The sequence below is a fragment of the Mesoplodon densirostris genome, chromosome 2 (assembly GCF_025265405.1).
Source record: "Mesoplodon densirostris isolate mMesDen1 chromosome 2, mMesDen1 primary haplotype, whole genome shotgun sequence".
Lineage (NCBI taxonomy): Eukaryota > Metazoa > Chordata > Mammalia > Artiodactyla > Ziphiidae > Mesoplodon > Mesoplodon densirostris.
Genome location: NC_082662.1, coordinates 9,334,924 through 9,354,127, shown reverse-complemented (window position 1 = coordinate 9,354,127; position 19,204 = coordinate 9,334,924). Strand labels below are relative to the sequence as shown.

Here is a 19,204-nt window from a genome sequence, read left to right as displayed (position 1 = left end):
TCAGCAGAGACCCTATGCAGACCTGGGTTCTGATCCGGGTCCTGCCGGTCGCTGGCTACCTGGCCAGCTCCCCTGTGGACACGGATGCTGATGTGCCGCACCGTGAAATGGCGGAAAGTGGGCGTCGGGTGTAGCCCACTGTTCCCGCCGACAATAAAGGACAATCATTGTGTGGAGTGTCAGAGAGTGCTGGAGGCCAGCACGCCTGGATTCTCCTGCTCCTGGCCTGACCGCTTACTGTGGGATCCCAGATAAGTTACTTAACTTCTCTAGGCCTCGATCCATTTCATAAAGTGAAGGCGATGATTCGTCCCTAAAGGGCCGCTGAAGATGGGACAGCACGTGTCAAGTGCCTGAGACACCACAGTTAAGGACGTGCCTGTGAGCTGTAACCCCAGGGACCAGACCTCCTCTGCTGCCACCTGGCCAACCTCACCTGAGCAGTTTGGCTTTGCTCTGAAGTGAATCAAGAACCTCAATTTTCTTGTTCATGGCGGCAATTTCCTGCTCCAGGTTCTCCCGGGTGACATCAACTTGCTGGCACAGATGAGCAAAGGTCCCAGACAGTTCCCTGTGGGGGGAGAGTCAGGATCAACCAGGCCACGTCAGTGGTGAAGCAGCCAGCCCATCTGTCACCTGCACCTGTGCTGGTTTGTCAGGATCGTCCCCGCCCGCTGCCGAGACCGTGGACATCACAGCCACCACACACACTAGCATCAGCACAGTGTGAGAAGCAGGAGCGCAGAGCAAGATGCCCCGGCGTGGGCACAAGAGACCAGGATTCAATCCCGGCCCCACTGCTAATCAGTCGAGTGCAGGAGACACATGGCTCCTCTTCAAATCTCAATTTCCTCATTTTGAAAAACAAGGTGCCAGTAAAAACGTCTACCCCAAAGGGCTCGGGGAGAAAATGAAGAGTTAGGTGCAAAATGCCTAGCAGAGGGCCTGCCACATAGCAATAAAAGGCAGGCAGCCAGCACCTTCCTGACCACCACCCAGATCAAGCCATCCATTCCCACCTGCCCTAACGTACGCCATGAACAATGGGCTGTGGCTCAGAACATCAAAGCTACACCCACAACCCAAGCCCTTCGAGGTAACCTTTAAAAGATGGCTACAGGTAACACCCCTCGTCTTCCCATGTCTTCCTTCCTTGGGAGACCAGAGGCCTACTTGGTCCCAGCCCAGGACGTAAGGTGTCCCTGGAGACCCCTCCCCCATCCCTAGCCTCCACGCTGGTGCTGCACAGCTGAAGGCCAGAGTCAGACAGCGCTCAGGACCCAGTGGTTTCCAGGCCAGGTTAGGAGGAAACTAGAGGGCAGTCCTGAACCACGGCAGCCAGCACTGGTCCCTCGGGGCTGCCGGGGCCACTCACTGCTGGACTTGGTGGCTGCAATTGGAGCCGGTATAGCTGATGATGAGCTGCAGCTTCTCGCTGGCGTACTCTACAAACTGGCGCTTGAAGGCCCTCTCCTTGGCCTTGGCGGTCCAGGTCAGACGCTCGTAGACGTACAAGAGGCCATAGAGGCCAAGGGAGAGGGCGATGAGTCGCCAGCCCACAGCCTTCCACACCTGCAGAGGCACAGTGGTCAGCTGGCACAGTCCCTCTGCCATCCCACCGCCCATCCTCTCAGCCAGGACTTTCCCAAGAGCCTCAAAGAGCCTTTGTGCTTCTACTCAGAACACTCCTTTCAGTATCTTCCTTGGTCTCACTGAGGCCAGAAGGGCAGGGACCATGTCTAGTTTGGAGACGAGGGAAACTTAGTGTGGGCCACACAACATGACTGTGCAGAGGCCACCTCTGTGGCTGTGAGCACCAGAAGCACAGATCCAGGCACAGAGAAATCTTAAAGATAAACGCTGGAGTACTCTGAAGGGACACTCCATTCTGGTGACACTGACAAGCAGAATTCTGCACATCGGTCCTCAGTAGATGGCCTCTTTCGGTCTGGTTTGTAACACTTTGCTTGGAGGCAGTGCAGTTACAGTCAAAGAGCACTGGACTTGGAGCCAGAAATCGAGGCTCTAGTGTGAAGCTCTTCCTTGGCTGTGTGACCTTGGGCAAGTTTGTTGACACCTGTTTCCTCCCAAAATAGGAATAATGGCCCCCAGCCAATTCTCAGGGTTGTTTGGGTAAAATGAGACACTGACTGTAAACAGGGTTACATAACCGTCAAGTGTCAGCTTCTCAGATCATGACCCTCTGCCAGGCCACCGTCTGTGAAAAGAAAAACCAGAGCATGTACCATCTACAGGCCAGGAGGGAGGGGGCCTCAGCTCCAGCCCGCCCTAGTCTTACAAGCTGAGAATGCAATCCCTGGCAGTTTTGTTACAGTTCCGTTCTGCCACCACTCCACAACTCAAATGACCATGACAAAGAGAACTTTCCCACATCATCAAGAAAATTCAAGGCGTAAATAACTAGCTGCAGTGTGTCTTGGGTCAAGACGTGGGGAGTACCCCAGTAATCAAGAAGGCAGCCTGTGATCTCAGGCCTTGGGGCAGAAAGAAAGGGCAATACAACTGCAGCTGGAGAAACAAGGGTTCAAGGCCCAGCCTGGCCTCTTTCTGTCTCAAGCCCTTGCAAGTTTTGCTCTCGGTTTCCTCACCTACCAGTGAGAAACTCCTGGTCATACCCACCTCTCTAGAACCCAGGTCCGTCAATTTCTCAGGTCACTTCCCTACCCTACTGGCCCTACCAGGGGAAAGAATATGGTCCTGGGGTCAGATGGGGCCAGAGTTCAAATCCTAGCTGTGTGTACTTGGCAAGCCAACTGCAGATGTTCTTCTGTAAAACGGGAACCTAAATGTCACGTTAGTTGAGTGAGACTTAAATAAGTCAATAAATGTATGTTAAAGGGCTAAGGCTACACGGCTCCTGAGGCCACAGCAAAAAGTCATCACGGATGTGAAGCACAGGGCCGATGCGGGGACACCCACCAGACTGTGCCTCTCGGTCCCCACCCGCCTGCCCCCCCCTTCCAGAGCAGCGCTTGTCACTGACCACTCCTCCAACAACGAGAATGCCCATGGAGGTCCTGGAGGTCAGGGAGGCCAGGCCGGTGACCATGGAAACCATGAGCTCCTCCTGGGTGAGGGAGCCCTGGGGCAGTGGGGGCATGCTGGGGTTAGCCGGGGTCAGGGGCATGGGCCGCTGCACCTGCAGAGAGAAACGAGGAGGGGCTAAGAAGATACCGGCCAATCTCTCATTCTAGGGTCCAGAACAGGGGCACGCGGAGTGGCTCTTCAATTTCCAAAAGGGGAAATGAGCTTCACATGTAGCAGAGAAGAATTTAAGCTCCTAACAGACCTGCTGGCCCAAAGGTGAGCACCGTGGGGTACTACAGAACGGGAGCAGTGGCCGCCCTGGAACGCTTCAGCACAGGTCCCCAGGCGTGGGACGTGGCCTGAGAGCAGCCCGGGCAGTAACTCGGTACAGATATGGGGGGTTCAACATCCAAACATGAAAATGGTGGTATGTGGACAGATAGGTTATCTATATTTAATAGTTACATGCTCACTTTAATGTGTAATAGAAAAAAAATGCGGCTTGCGTTTGTAATTTCACAAATATTAGTGCTTAGGATAAAGCTAGGTTGATTTGTGGCAAAAACCTGACCGTGGTGGTGGCCCACATGCCATGGCTGTGACCTCAGGGCACCCCTTTGAGAACAGTTTGTGTGCCTGGGGTGCAGACTGACCTCCCCTGACGCCTGAGGGTGCGGGACTTCGCTTGCCTGGTCATTGTAGCCCATCAAGGCCCGGCGGCTGTTCTTGGGGCCCAGGAACCTGTTCACCAGCATGGTCCACCCGAGAGAAAAATGAAACTCGATGTCCTCCTGAAAGTCGGCACACAGCTTGTCACAGTTCAGGTCGTAGCTGAGGGAGAAGCACTGCCGAGGGACCAGCAAGTCTATCTGACTCCGCATAGTCACAGGAAGGAGGGGTTTCAAGCCGTCTGTCAGGAACAGAAATGCGGAGAAAGCACAGCAGCTGAGTCCCGTGCCACGCCAGGGCCGAGCCTCAGAACACTCGCTGCGGCCCAGGATGCTGACAGTGAGGCCCAGAAACCAGGCCCGGAAGAGCGGGCCAGTGGGCGGGGGGATGCAGGCCAAGGCTCCACACTGGCTAACGTGCGGATTTAAGGAGCAGGCCGAACTCTCAGCCTCTGCTAGTCCCATGTGGTAACACAAGACACCCCCACGGGGACCTCCCTGGTGGCGCAGTGGTTGAGAATCCACCTGCCAGTGCAGGGGACACGAGTTCGAGCCCTGCTCTGGGAAGATCCCACGTGCCGTGGAGCAGCTAAGCCCATGCGCCACAACTGCTGAGCCTGCACTCTAGAGCCTGCGAGCCACAACTACTGAGCCCATGCGCCACAACTACTGAAACCCGCGTGCCTAGAGCCCGTGCTCCACAGCGGGAAAAGCCACTGCGACGAGGAGCACACATACCACAGTGAGGAGTGGCCCCCGCTCGCCGCAACTAGAGGAAGCCCACGCGCAGCAACAAAGACCCAACGCAGCCAAAAATAAATAAATAAATTTATTTTTAAAAAAAAGGATGCCCCTCCACCGACCCCCCAAGTCTATGTGTGGAATGAACTCATGACACATGCCCAGAACCCCAAGGTATGGAGCTGACTCATCATAAAAGGTGACAGACAAGGAAAGGCCGTTACTTCTGTAGACTGGCCTGAAACTGATCTTTGGGCAGCCCAGGGACCAGGTCCCGAGGCCCCCGCAGCACTGACCTATCATCTCCTGCTGCATGGTCTGCAGGGAGCTGGTGATGGCCGTGGAGCAGCGGTCCGACATATTTCGGCCCAGTCCTTCCTCTATATGGCGGTGCAGTTCCTGCAGCCAGAAGAGAGATGAAGGGAAGTGGCGCTCTCTGCCGGCAGTTCCCTCTGGGGAGCCCAGGGACAGGGAAATCCGAGGTTGGTCAGCTCAGGCCCACCAGGCGACGGCGGCAGGCAGGCCGCATGGGAGCCCGGGGCTCATGTCCCCGGCTGAGGGGCCCTGACTCAGAGCAGCAGGGCTGAGTCGCCGTCTGCTTGGTGATCCCTTCCAGTAGCCAACAGGGAATAAGGGGAGCCCCTGCCCAGAGCACCTGCCACTTAATGACTCACATTCTTGTAAACCTTGAGGACCACTGGGGAAGGGTGGAAGTCCATCTGGTACTCATCCACCAGCACAGAGAGGCGCCGGATCTCCTCAGCCATCGCGGTGGACACCTACAGCAGAAGCAGCGTGCTGGTAAGCGTCAGGGAGGAACGTGGTTCAATTGTGCAGCACCAGGAGAGGGTCTAACAGACTCTAACACACTGGATATCTTTCCCCTCACCCATGCAGTGTCCTCAGCTGATCTATGGAATTAAAGTTTTTGAGGTAGAGGGGATATGAGAGACTGGCTGACCAAACACTCCTGGAAGATATGGAGGACAAGGCCCAGAGGAGGCGGGACTTGCCCAGGGTCACACGATGGAAGAGCAAACCCAGGGAGGTGCCACGTTCTTGAATCAGGGCCACGACTTCCTCCTGGAAGGCTGAGGAGCCCCCAAGGAATAGGGTGTCTGTGTTTTCACTTTTCTAGCTCCCCAGCCTCTACGCGGAGCCCACATCTCCCCAGTGGGCTTCCTCTCCCACTCCTCACCTGCCTCTCAACTTCCTCCGTAATCTGCTTAATTCGCAGTTTGTAGTCTTGCGCCAAGAGCTCCAGCTGCTTGTCAATAAATCGCAGCCGCTCCTGCCGCTCTTCACGCATTTCCAGGCAGTAAACCCTGAAAGCAAGAGCTCTGGTTACGCGACGCAGCTCCCCACATGACTAAGCAGAGAAGCAAGAGGTGACACGGGGCAGCCTGTGCGGGCCCCGGCGGTGATCCTGGCAGGTCCACGCACATCCCCGGACGCCTGCTCTTCCCCTTCCCAGGTGTGAGGGAGAGATGGCGTCGACAACTCACTCAAGTTTTCCAAATTTGGAAGACGTGGTGGTGACCGACAGGGGAGGGTGCTTTCAGGGGCTTTAGAACAAGTTCTGCCAATTAATATAGGAAAAAATCACTAGTATAATCAAGAAAAAGAAAAAAGAGGTACTACGCTACCCAGAAGCCTGGCCAAATTCACCAAGTCTGAATTACTGATGGGGTCAGGGAAATGGGAGTTCCAGCATACACGGCTGGTGGGACCTCAGATGGGTTCAGATGTTTCAGAAAGCCACAAGTAAAACTGGGTAAAACTGAAATGCATATACCCTAAGAGGAAACCTTCCATCTCCGGGAATTAATGCTAGAAAGACTCTTGCAGATGTGCACAAGTGGACACACAGACTGGCATCCACTGCAGCAGGGTTTGCAATAGTAAAATAATGAAATCTAAAAATCAATCTACAGGAAAATGAGGTACATTCACAATGGACTACTCTACAGCAGCTAACAGTCCTAAACTCCATCTACAGGTATCAACAAGGACAAAGGGTGAAAACGATGCTGGGTGGAAAGAGAAGCCAGGTGCAGCATGATCCCGTATCTGTACATGTAAAGCACTTGCAGAGCAACATTATGTATTCTTCAGAACTTACATAAAAAGTACTGCTTAATGAATGACAGGACTCCACACCAAATTCACGATTGCAGTTGCCTCTGAGGAGTGGGCAGAGAGACACTGGGACAGGGGCTGAAGAATCAAAGGGTGTTCAACACTTTTTTCCGTGTTGTTGTTGTGGGTTTTTTTTTTAATGTCTTTATTGGAGTATAATTGCTTTACAATGTTGTGTTAGTTTCTGCTGTATGTCTTTTATTTTAACTTAAAAATAAAGCAAATATTGTCAATTCTGTGCAATGGAAGCACGGTATGTTATTCTCTGTACTTTCCTATATTTTAATTTCTCAAAAAAAAGGGTATTTTTAAGAAGCATGTCCTGCTTCAGGCTATGAGAACGGCTGCAGTGCTCGGCGCAGCACTGGGCCAAGGCCGCCAACACGGGCTTGTGGGGAACCTCGCTGCACAGGCCAGGTGGGACGGACAGACGCCCCACAGCCTCCTCACCAGGCTACTCCTCGTGGCTCGAACGGGGCCTGGAGGGAACCCTGAGACTCCAATCTGGCGGCCCTGGGCCGGGTCCAGGCAGGGGTGAGGCGGTCACTGCCACGCTCCCTCCTGTCCCCTCCGGGGCTCTTACCGCTGCTCCTGCGCCGCGATGTGCAGAGAGTCCATGATGAGGCGGACAGCCTCCGCGATCTGCTTGGCCCTGACGGTGTGCTGCTCAAACTTGGTCTTCACAGCCGACTGGGAGATGCACTCCTGGAACAGACAAGAGGCACAGAGGGGGGCAGAGGCCACCGGCCAAGGGCCAGGTTCTGGCATCTACTGCCAGGGACACGGCTGGAAAGAGCCAGGGAGGCACAGAATCGCCAGACACCAGGATCAAAGGCTTGTGCTCACCTCAAATCTCCTCTCAAAATTCTGAAACTCAAACATCCTCACTTGAAAGCCTTCTGCAAGAGCGCCCCCTAGGAGAATTGCACCGCATTAGTCGAGAAATAACTCGAAGCTGAGAGAGCTTCCCACTCAGGGCTCTTCTCACCACCTCGTTCTCAGAACTGTTTCTACTGGCTGACTTAGTATGAGACCCAACGACTCAAATGTTCGGGAAAAGCAAGAAGCTGGTTCCATCGTCACCTCCTTCGGGCATGCCCTGGGCCTTCTGGATCCTGGCGTTGAGCACCTCCTTGGCAGACACAAAGAAGATGCGGTCTCCAGCCTGGCCTCGATCCACCACGCCCAGCTCGTCCACCAGGAAGCTGGTACAGCGCTCCATGTGCTGCCGCCGTACCTGGAGCCCAAGCAGACGGGCATTACGTGAGCAGGTAGGGTGCGGGTGGGCCCCTCCTGATGGAGCCCGCAGCCCCCAACTGCTTCTTTTCTAAAACACAGATAATCTGTTCACACAGCTCAGGATTCAAAAGGTACAAACACACATGCAGCGACCATCTCCCACCATCTGTTCTCCAGCCACCAGGCTCCCCAGAACCCATGTCACAGGGGTTCCCTGGGGTACAGCCTGTCAAAGACAGCTGGTGCATCAACAAGCTGAAATGCTTACACGTGCCCCAAATTGCCTTGTTAGAGCCTACAGAGTGTCTCACTTTGGCGGCCCAGAAGGAAAGGAACCTGGGGGGGGCGGGGATTGGTCAAGAAACCTACACCTGGACTCTGTACTGACAAGCTGAGTCTTCCCTGGGCCTCGTTTATTACATGAGTGGCCACACTCCAAAATCCCTCCTAGCTCTGAAGCCCTAGGGTTCTACTGCTGGAACTTAAAAGTGATGACGGCCTCTTGTGGACACCTGCCACGTGCCAGGCCTTTTCTCAAAGTTAACAGATTTCATCCTCTCAACAACTCTATCTATTATATCCAACTCACAGGTGAAGATTTACCGGAGGGGTTAGGAAATTTACCAGTCACACTGCCCAGCGTCAGCCCGCTGACTACATGCTTTATCATCACCCCATATCAACTGTCTGTTACTCTTTTTTCTTTCATTTCACGCATAAAAAGTAAAGCATTCTGAGCTGTCGGTAAGAACCAATTATTCTTCACTCCTCTTTTAAGCTTCTTTCCTGGATGTCTTTCTAAAGCTAAGCCTGTTCTATAATGATTAATTCTTTATGAACTAAATAAAGAGAGCAAGCAAGGGTGCAGCAGCTAAGGTGGTAGGGATGCTTCTCAGACCTGGAAGAAAGCCTTTTGAAGAGGAGAGGGGTCCGGGAAAGCGAATGGGAGAAGCGAAGGGTTTGTGTTTTGTTGCTGTTGTTGTTTTTTTTTTGCCGCACCACGCAGCAGGCAGGATCTTAGTTCCCGGACCAGGGAATGAACCCGTGCTCCCTGCAGTGGAAGCATGGATTCTTAACCACTGGACCTCCAGCAAAGTCCCAAAGAGTTGTTTTTGTTTTTTCATTTTGGTTTTGTTTGGTTTTGTTTTTGCCACACTGCATGGCTTGTGGGATCTCAGTTCCCTGACCAGGGATTGAACCTGGGGCCTCAGCAGTGAAAGCACTAAGTCCTAACCACTGGACCGCCAGGGAACTCCCACGAAGGGGTATTTTTAAAGCCATCAGCGACCCCAAGGAATACCCGGGACTTCTCTGGTGCTGAAATTCATTCAGGGATGTGGCCTGGGAGAGCATAAAGAGGGTCTGGGTAGACACATGGGGTGGCATTCCCCAAACTGCTAGGTAAAGAGGCACCCACCTCCTCCATGTACTCAGGCTCCGAGGCGGACGCGTCCCAGCGGTTATTCAGGATGAAGATGTTAGGGCGGGACAAGCGCTCGCTCACCTTGTGGAAGAACTGCTTTTCCTGGATGGAGGGGAAGACCTCAGTGGGGGAGGAGCTGTGCCAGCTGAGGCCCTGCCAGCCCGCCCACTCAGCTGGGTCCTCGGAGTGTGGGAAAAGGCGGAGGAGGGGTTACCGTCTGCATCAGGGTGGACTCTGAGTTGGCCACCAGCACGAACACATCGGCGTCCAGGCAAAACTTGTCAATCCAGCTGTCCAGCTCTGTGGTGACATCGATGCCAGGGCTAGAGGCGACAAGGATAAACTGTCACCGGACACACAGACCATGGGCCCCATTCTTCCTGCTCTGAACAGACCTGAGGCAGCCAGGCAAAGGAGGAGAAAGCTACAGAAGGGAGAGAAATTGGGCCTGGCCCTTATTGGAGGGATTTTTCCTTTTCATCTCATATCCTTCCAGACTCTGAAAATGTGGTTTTTGCCATACGCATCTATCACTTTTATAAAAACGTAATGATCTGAATTTTACTTTGGGGGTATACAATTAAGGTGAAGCTCTGTATTTATGTGAGTCTGGCAAGCACCCTAGTACCGCACTTCTTGGTATAGTTACAGCCTGTCCACAAAGCAGGAGCCAAGTGTTCCTTTGAGAAAAATAAAATACAACATGGACCTCACCACCGCAAGCTCCACCCCCCGCCCCCAATAAACACACTAATGTTGGGTTGAGGCTGAGAACCTTCCCAACTTTTGAGCATCCTCCCTATCCCTCTTTACAGGCCACCACTGGGACATCTTCAGGGCCCTGACACCTGCCCAGGGATACAGTAACCAGACCCTAGAGGAAATCGAAGAGGCAGGAAGATTTGGTTGAGCCAGTTTGAAAAGCAATATACTTAAGCAGAGCAACAACAGGACCTAGGGAATCCTGGCCTGGATGATCCAGAAATGGAAACCTGGTGCCCTCCCAGTTTGGACCTCCTGGGGAGGCACCTTCCCTCTTACCTGTCCATTAGCACAAGGTCATCTTTGAGAAGCGGACACTTGGAGTTGGGCCACATCACACTCACCAGGCTGCCAGCATGCAGCTGCTCGTCCTGGTGAAGGGCGTGGGCCAGCTGGTTCACAGTCTGATGGGGGAGAAGGGAAAGAGGGATCAGGGCTGAGGAAGAGCCTCCAGCCTGGAGATTTCCAGTGCCATGTGGCCACAGCACGATGGCCGGAACTGCTGCCTGATCTGCTACCCCGTTTTTTGTTTTTTTGCTTTTTTTTTTGCGATACGCGTGCCTCTCACCGCTGTGGCCTCTCCCGTTGCGGAGCACAGGCTCCGGACGCGCAGGCTCAGCAGCCATGGCTCACGGGCCCAGCCGCTCCGCGGCATGTGGGATCCTCCCGGACCGGGGCACGAACCCATGTCCCCTGCATCGGCAGGCGGACTCTCAACCACTGCGCCACGAGGGAAGCCCTGTTACCCCTTTTTCTTTCATTTCACACATAAAAAGTCAAGAGCTGGGAGCTGTCAATAAGAACCAACTATTCTTCACTCCTCTTCTGAGTTTCTTTCTTGGATGTTGTCCTAAAGCTGAGCATTCTCTGCATTAATTCTTTAGGAACCAAAATGAGCATCTGGCCCCAACCAGGAATGCAGCTGGCTCTCAGAAAAATGAAAACACGCAAGCCCCGAGCTGACGTGTCAGAATCACAGAGCAAATGCAGGGATCGCTCTCTGGCAACATGCCAAAGAACAAGGCACATACGCTCTTCATCACAAAGAGAAAAGGCCTGCCCAGCAATTCACGAGGACTGTGAATCCGGACTTCAGGCGCTCCGGCTTTCAGACCCTCCCTGAAGCTCTCGCAACTCCCAAACAGCCAGGCTAGGACAGGGCCTCCCAGACTCCACCGCAGTGGAGGGCACTGCCTTCTCCTTAGAGCTTCCAGTGGTCCTGGCACAGTGGATGCGCTGGTTGGTCTAAGCTCGGATTTAACCCACCAGCATGCCCAGGGCTGAAAGCTGGGCCGGCGCTGTCCCCTCACCTTGACACTCCTCTTTTCCTCTGAGCCCTCCGTGAGGAGGAAGGCCTCGTGGCCATCTGTGCCCTCCACCCGCAGGAAGCAGTTGGTGGTGTGGCCGATCCCGGAGGGCAGCACTTTGTCCCAGAGCATGGCATTGATCACAGTGCTCTTCCCGTTGCTCGTCCTACGAGGAAATCCTGGCTGTCAGTGAAGCCACCGCGATCTGTGTCTCAGGCTGTGACACTAAGAAGTTACAGCCTGCAAGTCCAAAGTCTTGTCCTCCACCGTGATGCGTGTGCCCAGGCAGGCAGAGAGGGCTCTCTGTGTCTATGAAAATGCTGGACAAACACCCGTGACCCGTGTCTGTGATGTGCTCCTGGTTCATCAAGGCAAACCAGCCTACGAGGGGCTCCCTCGGTGTGGCGCTGGCACGCAGACGCTCTCTGCCCTCAGGGGAGCCCACCACCACGCCTGAGGCTCTCAGCCTCACTCTGGAGATGACCTGTCGGACTCCAAGGGACAACCCACTCCTCCTCTTCTACTTGGAGCCACTGGCTCACCCCCAGGGTGTCTTCCTCAGTCCAAGTGACCTCAGCTGAATGACCCCAAAGTCCCTGGTTTTCTACAAAAGGCCAATTTTGCTTCTCTTCTCCCGCTATGCTCCTCCCAAACCTGAAGCCCCACCTGTCAGTCCCGGCTGATAAGGGCCTGCTAAGGGCAGATTACTGCAGCATTCCTGCCCATCACACCCCTTCCCCGACACTCTGGTTCTTGAAAACAGCTCTGCTCTGCAGACTCATCTCTCCAGCTCACCAAAGCCAGGGCCACAGCTCTGAGGGGAGGACGCAAAATGACAGCCCAGAGGTCTGAGGGCCACCCCTGAGGTGATTAGGGGCAGGGGTGGCAGAGTGCCAATTCCTCAGGCCACCACTGTGTGCACAGCATCCAACCGTCTGGGTGTCTTTTTTTTTTTTTTTTCCTGTATTGGGCTTTACTTTTTTTTAAAGGTGCTGTGGTATAACAAGAAATATGTTTGGTCTTTGTCCCCGGTTCCTGGCACAGAGCTCCTAAAGCCCTTGGAATTTCCTGAGTGGAAGGAGTGTCTTCAGTCACTTATAAGGAGCCCCTGTTGGGCACACCTGTTTATGCTAGTGAGGTGACTCAGGCGGGGCCCCTAGGCAGCCTCAGGATGGGCTGGGCACCAGAAAGACCAAGTGATAAGCGGGTTGGGACTTTCAGCCCCACCCACTGACCTCCAGGAAAAGGAAGGAGGGCGCTGTGGATTAAGCTCCACAAAATCTCTTGAACGATGAGAACTCATGAGCTTCAGGGTGGAGGGCAGTGCACCTCAGTTCCACAGGGACAGAAGCTCCTGTGCTCAGGACCCTCCCAGACCTCACCCTGTGTACCTCTTCACCTGTATCCCTTACAGTATCCCATATGTATATACTAACCAGTCGATGTAAGTAAATGTTTCCCTGAGCTCTGTGAGCCGCTCTAGCAAATTAAGAGAAGGAGGTCGTGGGAACCTCTGATCTATAGCCAGTGGGTCAGACGCCCAGGTTTCCGAATGGCACCTGAAGCAGGGGCATCTTGAGGGACCGGGCACTTAACCTGGGGGGTCTGCCACCACCTCCAGGCAGGGTGTCAGAACTGAGTTCACTGTGTAGGCCACCCAGTCAGTGCCCACTGAGAACTGGAGAAGTCCTTGGTACTGTAGCAAACATTCCAGAGGTGCCTACCAGACCTCAAAGTGTAACAAGAAGGATATCTGAGGGCTAAAAATATAAAGCACTTAGAAGAAAACATAGGGGAAAAGCCTCAGGACACTGGGTTTGGCAATTTCTTAGATATGACATCAAAAGTATAGGCAAAAAAGTATACATAAATTGGACTATATCAAAATAAAATATTTCTGTGCATCACAGGACACAGTTAACAGAGTGAAAAGGCGACCTATAGAATGAGAGAAAATATTTCCAAATCATATGTCTGACAAGGAATTAAATCCAGAACTCCTACAACTCAAAAACAAAAAACAAAAAAACCACACCAAAACGACATTAAAAAAAACCCCAAACAACCCAATTTAAAAGTGGGCAAAGGACTTGAATAGACATTTTTCCAAGGAAGATATACAAATGGCCAACTAACACATGAAAAGATGCTCAACATCACTAATCACTAGGGAAATGTGAATCAAAACTACAAGAGATACTACCTCATGCCCTTTAGGACGGCTACTATCAAAAAAACAGAAAACAAGTATTGGGAGGATATGGAAAAACTGGAACCCTTGTGCACTGCTGGTAGGAATTAAAATGGTGCAGTCGCTATGGAAAACAATATGGTGGGTAGTTCCTCAAAAAATTAAAAACAGGGGACTTCCCTGGCAGTCCAGTGGTTAGGACTCTGAGCTTCCACTGCAGGGGGCACAGGTTGGCACGGGTTCAATCCCTGGTCGGGGAACTAAGATCCCGCATGCCATGCAGCACAGCCAAAAAAAAAAAAATATTTTTAAACAGAATGATCATATGGTCCAGCAATTCCACCTCTGGGTATATTCCCAAAAGAACTGAAAGCAGGGTCTCAAACAGATATTTGTACACCCACGTTCACAGCAGCATTATTCACAATAGCCAAAAAGTGGAAGCAACAAGTGTCCATTGTGGATGAATGGATAAACATGATATGGTATATACATACAATGGAATATTGCTCAGGCTTAAAAAGGAAGGTATTCTGACAAATGCTGCAACATGGATGATTCTAGAGGACATTATGCTGAATGAAAGAAGCCAGTCACAAAAAGACAAATACTGTGTGATCCCAGTTACCTGAGGCACCTCGAGTAGTCAGACTCATAGAGACAGGAAGGAGAACGGTGGCTGCCGGGGGTTGGGGAGAGGGGAATGGGAGTTGTTACTTAATGGGCAGAGTTTCAATTTTCCAAGGGGAAGAAGTTCTGGAGATGGATGGTGCTGATGGTTGTACAACAATGTGAATGTATTTAACAAAACTGAACCGTACACTTACAAATGGTTACGATGGTAAATTTTACGTTATGTGTATTTAACCACAGTTAAAGATAAAGAAGTAAGAAGGAGAGCACTGAACTCTGAAGCATGCCAGCTGCTTCTCTGCCTTGGGGCCCTCAGGCTGTGATCCCACACAAAGTGCCTGCCCCCCTGCCTGCCCCCAGCTGGGAAGAAAGAAGGTATGAGGGCTTTGAGACTCACCGGCCAAAAAAAGCCACTTTCATGTGCCGCCGGGCCAACACCTCGCTGATGCCCCTCACTTTGGACAGGTAACCTCTGACGTCCAGAACCTGTTCTTCTGTCGTAACAGGGTCCAGTTCCGCATTCCTGTAGGTGTCTGCAGGTGGAGATTGAAAATGGCTCACCCTACGGTCAGAGTCCCACAGTCACAAGGCTGGAAGGCAGAGTCCACCACCACGGCTCCCTGCTACACCCTATGTGGGCCGCAGTGCAGTTAAGAACACGGCTTGGGGGACTTCCCTGGCGGTCCAGTGGTTAAGACTCCAAGCTTCCACTGCAGGGGGTGTGGGTTCGATCCGTGGTGGGAGGACTAAGATCCCGCAGGCCGCGCAGCCAAAAAAACAAAGAACACAGCTTGGGAGCAAGACTGCCTGGATTCCAGTGCAAGAAGTGCTGGTTCTTACCTCTTCCTGGCTCTTTGTGACCCCAGGCAAATGAACCTTCCTGGTCTTAGTTTCCTCACCCTTAAAACACAGATAACAACAGTACCTACTTCATGTGACTAGTGAAAGGATTAAATGGATTAAAACACAAAATCGCTAAGAATGGGGGCAGGTACCTAATGAAGTTATATGTTTTTTACTTAACAAATACTTACCAAGTTCTCACTATATGCCAGACACTGTTCTGATCTCTTTTCTTTTTTTTTTTTTTAATTTTTATTTATTTATTTTTGGCCGTGTTGGGTCTTCGTTGCTGCGTGCGGGCTCTCTCTAGTTGCAGCGAGCGGGGGCTACTCTGTTGTGGTGCACGGGCTTCTCATTGCGGTGGCTTCTCTTGTTGCGGAGCATGAGCTCTAGGTGTGCGGGCTTCAGTAGTTGTGGCTCGTGGGCTCTAGAGCGCGGGCTCAGTAGTTGTGGCACACGGGCTTCAGTGTGTGGCTCGCGGGCTCTAGAGCGTGGGCTCAGTAGTTGTGGCTCAGGGGCTTAGTTGCTCCACGGCATGCGGGGTCTTCCTGGATCAGGGCTCAAACCCGTGTCTGCTGTATTGGCAGGCAGGTTCTTAACCACTGTGCCACCAGGGAAGCCCCTGATCACTCTTCAAATACGGTCTCATTTAATCCATGGTGTGTACCCATCAGAGTTAGCAGACGGCAGAGCTGGGATTGGGACCGGGTCCCTGGGCACCGTCACGAGGCCCTGCCTGCTCTGGCCCCGCTCACTGCTCCGGCTGGGTCTTGGGCACCCGCTGCCTCACCACATCCCCACGCTCGCCACTGCTCTGGGCTTTGCTCGGTGCTTCCCCACGCCCCTCCCCCACTCTGAAGAACTAATGCACTGCCTCGGGGTGCCTGGCTCTTTCCCACTTGGCCTGCCCTGACCACCCCTGAGTCTGGTCCCCTTGTTTACGCTCCCACAGCACACTGTACTCCTCCTATCTTAGCCCTTATCTCACCACAGGGTAACCGCCTAGCTCACCTGTCTGCACCACCTACCACTTGAGGGCCAAGCTGTCTGATCCCAGCACCCAGCGCTCAGCAGGTGCACAATGTTCACTAAGCAAACAGATACCAGGATCACTGCATTGCTTCTTCCCAGGGCCCTTGACAGGCAGATGGATAACATACTACGACAGATGGGAGCAACTGAGCAAGATCCTGACCCCAGCCCATCTAGTACTTGCATGAGGAAGGTCATGAGCTGGCTGGACAGCAGACGGGTGTTTGCCCCTCAGCACACTCTTGCTGCAATGGACTAAATGTTTATGTGCCCCCATGTGATGACGGTATGATGGTACAGCTGACCCTTGAACAACACGGGGGTTAGGGTGCTGACTCTCCACACAGTCAAAACTCAGCATGTAATTTAGTCAGTCCTCCGTATCCACGGTTCTGTATCCACAGATTCACCCATGGATTCTGTACTACTATAGAGTATTTGCTATTGAAAACAATCCACATATAAGTGGATCCGCGCAGTTCAAACTCATGTTATTCGAGAGTCAACTGTATATAGAGGTGACGACCCCATGCCTGGGATTAGTGCCCTTACAAAAGAGACCCAAAGAGCTAGCCAGCCCCTCCTGCCGTGTGGTTACATGTGATGATACAGAGAAAAGACAGCAGTTTAGGAAGCTGGCCCTCACCAGACACCAAATCTGCCGGTACCTTGATCTTGGGCTTCCCAGCCTCCCGAACTGTGAGAAATAAATTTTTTTGTTTACAAGCCACCCAGTCTATGGTATTTCTGTTACAGCCTCCCAAACAGACTAAGGCACTTGTGAACCACTGGGCTGATAGGCCCCAGCACTGAGAGCACTCCCAGAGCATCCAGAGCATCCAATGCAAGCGCATTTCAGAGATGCCCAGTGAGTTTTCCCTGCAGCTGGTGCCACGAAAGGAAGTGAGCAAACCAACAAGACCTCCCCACATACACTGGTTACCCCCTACTCAGACCCATCAACATTCTTCCCTTATGTGGGCACCTACTCAGACCCATCAACATTCTTCCCTTGTGTGGGCACCTGGGTGTGGCCTTTGGAATGCGCCCGGAGGAAACTGGCTCTTAAGCCTGTGGCTACATTTAAAAGAAACGGGCAGTAGGCCAACAAGCTCTTATTACCTGCCCTTTAGAGAACAGTCCCAAGGCAGCAGCCATCCCCCTCCCTAGCCAGGACAATCCCAAATACATCTCAGGATCGCTCCAGCGCTTTCCCTTCTAGTCCGCCAATACGAGAGGCTCCATGTTTTCACAAAAAGAGAAACCAAAACACCCACTCCTGATGCCATCACACAAATACCTTCATTATTAAGCACGTGTTCATCCACAGAACCATCTGAGTGAGTCAGAGCATCACAGAGGGTTAGTCTGGGCTCCGGCGGGACAGGGGCCTGGTCCGTCCCATCTCTGCAGGCACAGGGCCAGGCACACCAGAACTATTGCTAAACAAACAGATAATAAACTGGAATGATTACAACCACCAATCTTATAACCCTGAAATTCAAATTTTTAAATTTAACAAATACTCTGGGAACGCCTCTCTTGCTTCAAGCACCACGCTGAGGGCAGGGCATAAAGAGTCCATTCTTAGTCGATTCGGGCTGCTCGAACAAAATACCATGACTGGGTGGCTTAGACACAACAGAAATGTATTGCTCACAGTGCTGGTGGCTGGAAGTCTCGGATGAGGGCGCCAGCCTGGTCAGGTGAGGGCCCTCTTCCAGGTGGCAGATTTCTTGTTGTATCCTCACGTGGCGGAAGGGGGTGAGGGAGCTTTGTGGGGCCTCCTTTATAAGGGCACTAACCTCATGCATGAGGGCTCCACCCTCATGACATAATCCCCTCCCAAAGGCCCTATGTCCTAACACCAACACTCTGGGCCTCAGGATCCCAACATGTGAACACGGAGGGACAAACATTTACACCATAGTACTGGAACTATTTCCTTTCTTTAAAGGGAGCCTAAAGTAGCAGCCTGACATGTAACCCAACCAGAAGCCAAGGTGCTCCAGTGGAAAGCAGAGAGTGGAGAGCAGTGTGTCCCAGGGGCATTCCCACTGAACTTTTAGGGTTCTGCAGACTAGAATTTGGAAACCCCTGGTCTCACCTGAACCCCTCTTTCACAAATGAGGAAACCAAGGACAGATAAGATTCAGCTACTGGGTCTTCACTGACAATCCCAGGACCGGGAGCCAAGGTGTGCCTTCTAGAGAGGGAGTCTGAGAAGCCAGTGGCTGGAGCTGGTGCTCAGACCTAGTGGGGCCCTGGGAACCAGACCTTCTCTGCTGACAGAGCAGGGATTAGAGGTTGGGCTCAAATTAGTAACTAGAGGAAAAGGTACTGGTGACACAAGTTTCTTATTCATAGCCCTGTTGTCTAAAAACATCAGTGAGAGAACACCCTGGTCAGGAACAACCAACACCCGGACAGTGCCCGGACTGATGGCAGCCAGACCGGGCCAAGGAAAACACCTGGGCTTTGGAGTCAGAGACAGCCGGGTAAGGGCCGCTGTGTCACTTACAAGGTATCAAACAACTCTCAAAACCTCAGTCTGCTTGTCTCTTAGATGAGGATACGATTCACCTACCCCTCGTGACTAAATGGAACAGAGTTCGTAGAATTCTTCAGTGATAGGTCCCTTGTTTTCCTGGCCCAGTCTCCCCGGAGTCCAATTCCAAGACCAGAGCACCACTGAAGGTGACAACCCATCTGATCATCGGCTCCTCAAGAGCAGGGCTGTACCTCCCCATCCCCAAATCCTGCCACCTAAATACTGAAGCTGACAGGAGTGGGCCTGGCTGAGGGGGTTGCCTGTCTCACCTTCGAGGAAGGTGGCGCTCTCCTGGATGTAGGCCCCCAGCTGCTCAAAAATGCCATTGATCTTCTTCTTGGCGGTGACAAAGTGCTTGAGCGGGGAGGCATTCACTTCAGCCATGTGTCTCTTATCCTTCTTGACTGTGATGATGGAGTTGCATCGAGAGAAGAGCAGGGACATTGCGCTGCCAGAGAAAGAAGACACGTGAGCGCACCCAGGGACACCCAGCTCAGGACGTTCTGCTGGCGTGCAGCAGGGTGCAGCAGGGGGACGGGCACCAGCCCGAGGGTCCATCCAGAACATGGGCCCTCCAGGACTAGATCAGGGACAGCAAGATCAGAACCAGCACCTCAAGAGTAGGAA

General features: G+C 52.7%; 1 protein-coding gene across 4 annotated transcripts in view; it reads right to left on the bottom strand.

Moving 5' to 3' along the window:
* Positions 1-19,204, bottom strand: part of MFN2 (mitofusin 2) — a 28,001-nt gene that overhangs the window by 2,862 nt on the left and 5,935 nt on the right. For 2 of the 4 annotated variants that reach the window (XM_060088989.1, XM_060088988.1), the window contains 16 exons: positions 18,847-19,025; positions 14,549-14,684; positions 11,331-11,493; positions 10,300-10,424; positions 9,473-9,581; positions 9,253-9,360; positions 7,680-7,833; positions 7,443-7,510; positions 7,180-7,301; positions 5,656-5,782; positions 5,132-5,236; positions 4,754-4,856; positions 3,702-3,958; positions 3,005-3,160; positions 1,376-1,572; positions 437-571 (listed from right to left, as the gene is read on the bottom strand). In XM_060088989.1, coding sequence (XP_059944972.1) covers positions 437-571; positions 1,376-1,572; positions 3,005-3,160; positions 3,702-3,958; positions 4,754-4,856; positions 5,132-5,236; positions 5,656-5,782; positions 7,180-7,301; positions 7,443-7,510; positions 7,680-7,833; positions 9,253-9,360; positions 9,473-9,581; positions 10,300-10,424; positions 11,331-11,493; positions 14,549-14,684; positions 18,847-19,021 — 2,240 coding nt within the window. In that variant the 5' untranslated portion in view covers positions 19,022-19,025. The remainder of the gene's footprint in view (positions 1-436; positions 572-1,375; positions 1,573-3,004; positions 3,161-3,701; positions 3,959-4,753; positions 4,857-5,131; positions 5,237-5,655; positions 5,783-7,179; positions 7,302-7,442; positions 7,511-7,679; positions 7,834-9,252; positions 9,361-9,472; positions 9,582-10,299; positions 10,425-11,330; positions 11,494-14,548; positions 14,685-18,846; positions 19,026-19,204) is intronic. The other 2 variants (XM_060088990.1, XM_060088991.1) reach the window with 2 other exon arrangements.